General features: G+C 40.4%; 1 protein-coding gene across 1 annotated transcript; it reads left to right on the forward strand.

Moving 5' to 3' along the window:
* The first annotated feature begins 633 nt into the window (after positions 1-633).
* Positions 634-2472, forward strand: LOC135838725 (G-protein coupled receptor Mth2-like). Its single transcript, XM_065354474.1, has one exon. The coding sequence runs from the start codon at positions 1321-1323 to the stop codon at positions 2167-2169; it is 849 nt and encodes a 282-aa protein (XP_065210546.1). The 5' UTR covers positions 634-1320; the 3' UTR covers positions 2170-2472.
* The last annotated feature ends 366 nt before the right edge of the window (positions 2473-2838 follow it).

Consider the following 2838-nt stretch of genomic DNA (forward strand, 5'->3'; position numbering starts at 1 on the left):
TTTTTTTTTTTCAGAAAAAGTACTCATTTTTGGCGAGAAACGAGGCTATTTGGATTTTGACAAAAGGTGAAATTTTTAGCTACGAGTATGTACTTTTGGCAAAAAGGTAGACTTTGACTATTTTGCATCGTAATTCGTATTTTGAGAAATGAAAAATAATGTTTTGTTTACGACGAGTCTATCTATTTTTTGACTCCACAATTTTAAAAATTTGAATACCTATTGGGTAAGTAAAAATTCAACAACTTTGATAGAACGTGGAGGGGTGGGAGCAAAGAAAAACCCAAAAAATATTCGCAAGCATGACGACCCCGCAGAAGGGCGCTTTAAAAAACAAATTAACGAGACGTCCTGACGTAATATTACGTTTAAATGACGAAAAAACCAGCCTATCCCCTCTAAAAAATTTCTTATCAACGAGACGTACGTACGTATAACTTTGTATATAAGCCTCGCAAATACCTACACATACAAAATATTTCGGCCGTTTTATTAATTCGGCTCAGCCCACGAGCTATTTTTAACACTGGGTTTGCATCGTCACACATATACTCGTAGATCGAGCCAAGTACGTCTAGAGAAGACTACATTAGCAGGGGAAATGACATTGCACGCTACGAGATGCTTATTTTAAGGTTAAAACACGGTGTATGTCGCGATGTAAATAAACTTTCGAATCAGATATGTGTACCTGGGACTTTCATTTAAAAAAAGGGTAAGCTTTCCTCTGTTTTTTTGAACACGTCCACCTACCACGAGCTGTATAAAGCTCTGTTCAGACAAACCACTCGTAGGATTGCGATTTTAGACGAGCACTCTCCAGGAAATTCAAGGTAAAGGCGACGGTGACACGATAGTGAAAAAAAAATTGGCAATAGACGGTTACACAGTGAGCTAGCGACGCCAAAGTATAGTGATGACGCGATCTGCGATCGAAAAGGCGGTCACCTGCGTTGAATGAGAAAATTTAAACGTACATTTCAGTCAACGATTCGCGATCGAGTCGTGGAGGGATGTAATTGTAGGTATCGTGCAGTGGTCCATTTTGACAGCCCGATTTGACATTGAAATTGTGTAATAAATTTCGCCAATCGTCTCAGCGTATAGTGGGCGATTCGCCTCATCATCGATCGCCCAAAAGTGTCGCATCCGTGATGGTAAATGCGAAGTTGGAGCAAATCGCGAAAACAAATTGTATCAAGTGCGATCTCGATCTCGATCTCGGTTATCAGTGCGACGACGTTATCAATCGGTAGGCCTACGAGTAGGTAGTACGTGCCTACTTGGGCGTCGAAAGTGAAGTGAAGAAATGCCAGTCAAATGGCAAATGGCTCCGTGTCCGACGACATCGGACACAGGTTCAGTACGCCTCAATATTACGTTATAAATACGGTCACGTTAATCGGTATCTTCGTATCGATAGTATTCATCTGTATACATTTGGTGGTGCATTTATTAGCCAATAAATTACACAACTTGCCTGGCCATAATTTAGCCTCGTTTTGCGTATCTCTGCTAATGGAGTATAGCTCCATATTGCTCAGCGTCGTCCTGGAAGATTACTTTTGCACCGAGATAACAGCTACGGTGAATTATTTCGTACTAACGTCCTACATGTGGATGCTAATCATGTCGTACGAGACGTGGAGTACGATTCGTACATCGATGAGGCAATGCGCCCTATCCACCGGTAATCGCTGGAAACGGTTTTATATCTATTCCGCCTGCTGTTGGCTAATTCCAGCCTTGTTCCTAGCCTTGGATTACGTCGTGCCGCAATTCAACGCCAAATACGCTGTTATCACCGATGATAAAACGTGCCCGAGATCCGATCCTCTGCTGACCATGATCAAGGAATGCGTCCTGCTCGTGATATTGTTCTCGAATTCGTTGTTTTTCGGCAGCTCGCTGTATTACTTGAGTAATCACTCGGTTCGGAATTTGAACACGACCGATAGCGGATTCGCCAAGAGATTCAGTTTGTATATGAGGCTGGTGCTGATAACTGGGTTCACGTGGACGTTGGAAGAGCTAGCTTTCTATTCCGGATGGGATGTTTTATCGTTGGCTTTTCAAACTATAAACATGTTCGAAGGATTGTTCATAGCTGTGGCATTTACTTGCCGGAAGCAAGTGCTCGATTCCGTTAGATTTCTCAAATGTATATAAATTATTACCTATAATATGATGAGGCAATTACATTAAATGTGTGAATCCTCTCTGCCTGCCTATCAATCTTACCAAAATACTTCTGCGTTTATTTTTATTGTTTGTGTTCGATTGAAAATATTTTTAAAAAGGGCCTTTGAAAAAACAAACAAAACTACTTATTCGTAAGGTATAAAATAATGAACATATAAAATGTTTAGATCGGAAATTACTCGTATTATTATCGCGCAAATTAGGTTAGAACGAAGAAAACTTTCATGCATTGATGTAGCCTACTGCTTAATAAATTTTTACCAATTTGTATTAGAATTTTTCTGTTGCCCAAGGTGTCCGAATAGTGAGCATCGAGCAACCGAATACAAAATTTGGATATACTTATTAGTCCGGCATATGACAATAGGAGTAATTGCACCCCCCCCCCCCCGGCGATCCTCCGGGACAACTTTTTTCTTAAAGGGGACATCCTAAGGAACATTTTAAAGCAAACTTGCCAAAAAAAAGTTGGCCTTACTTACAAAATGGCGGCCATTTTGATTGACAGGTCAGCCGAAATTGCAGATTTTGCGTTTTAACATAGGACTTCCACGAAGTTTTTCAAACTTTCACAAAGGTAGATCGAAAGATCATGCAAAAATTCATCACCTGTCAAAATTTCAAGTGTTAAAGTGG

Source organism: Planococcus citri, chromosome 3 (genome assembly GCF_950023065.1).
Source record: "Planococcus citri chromosome 3, ihPlaCitr1.1, whole genome shotgun sequence".
Taxonomy (NCBI): domain Eukaryota; kingdom Metazoa; phylum Arthropoda; class Insecta; order Hemiptera; family Pseudococcidae; genus Planococcus; species Planococcus citri.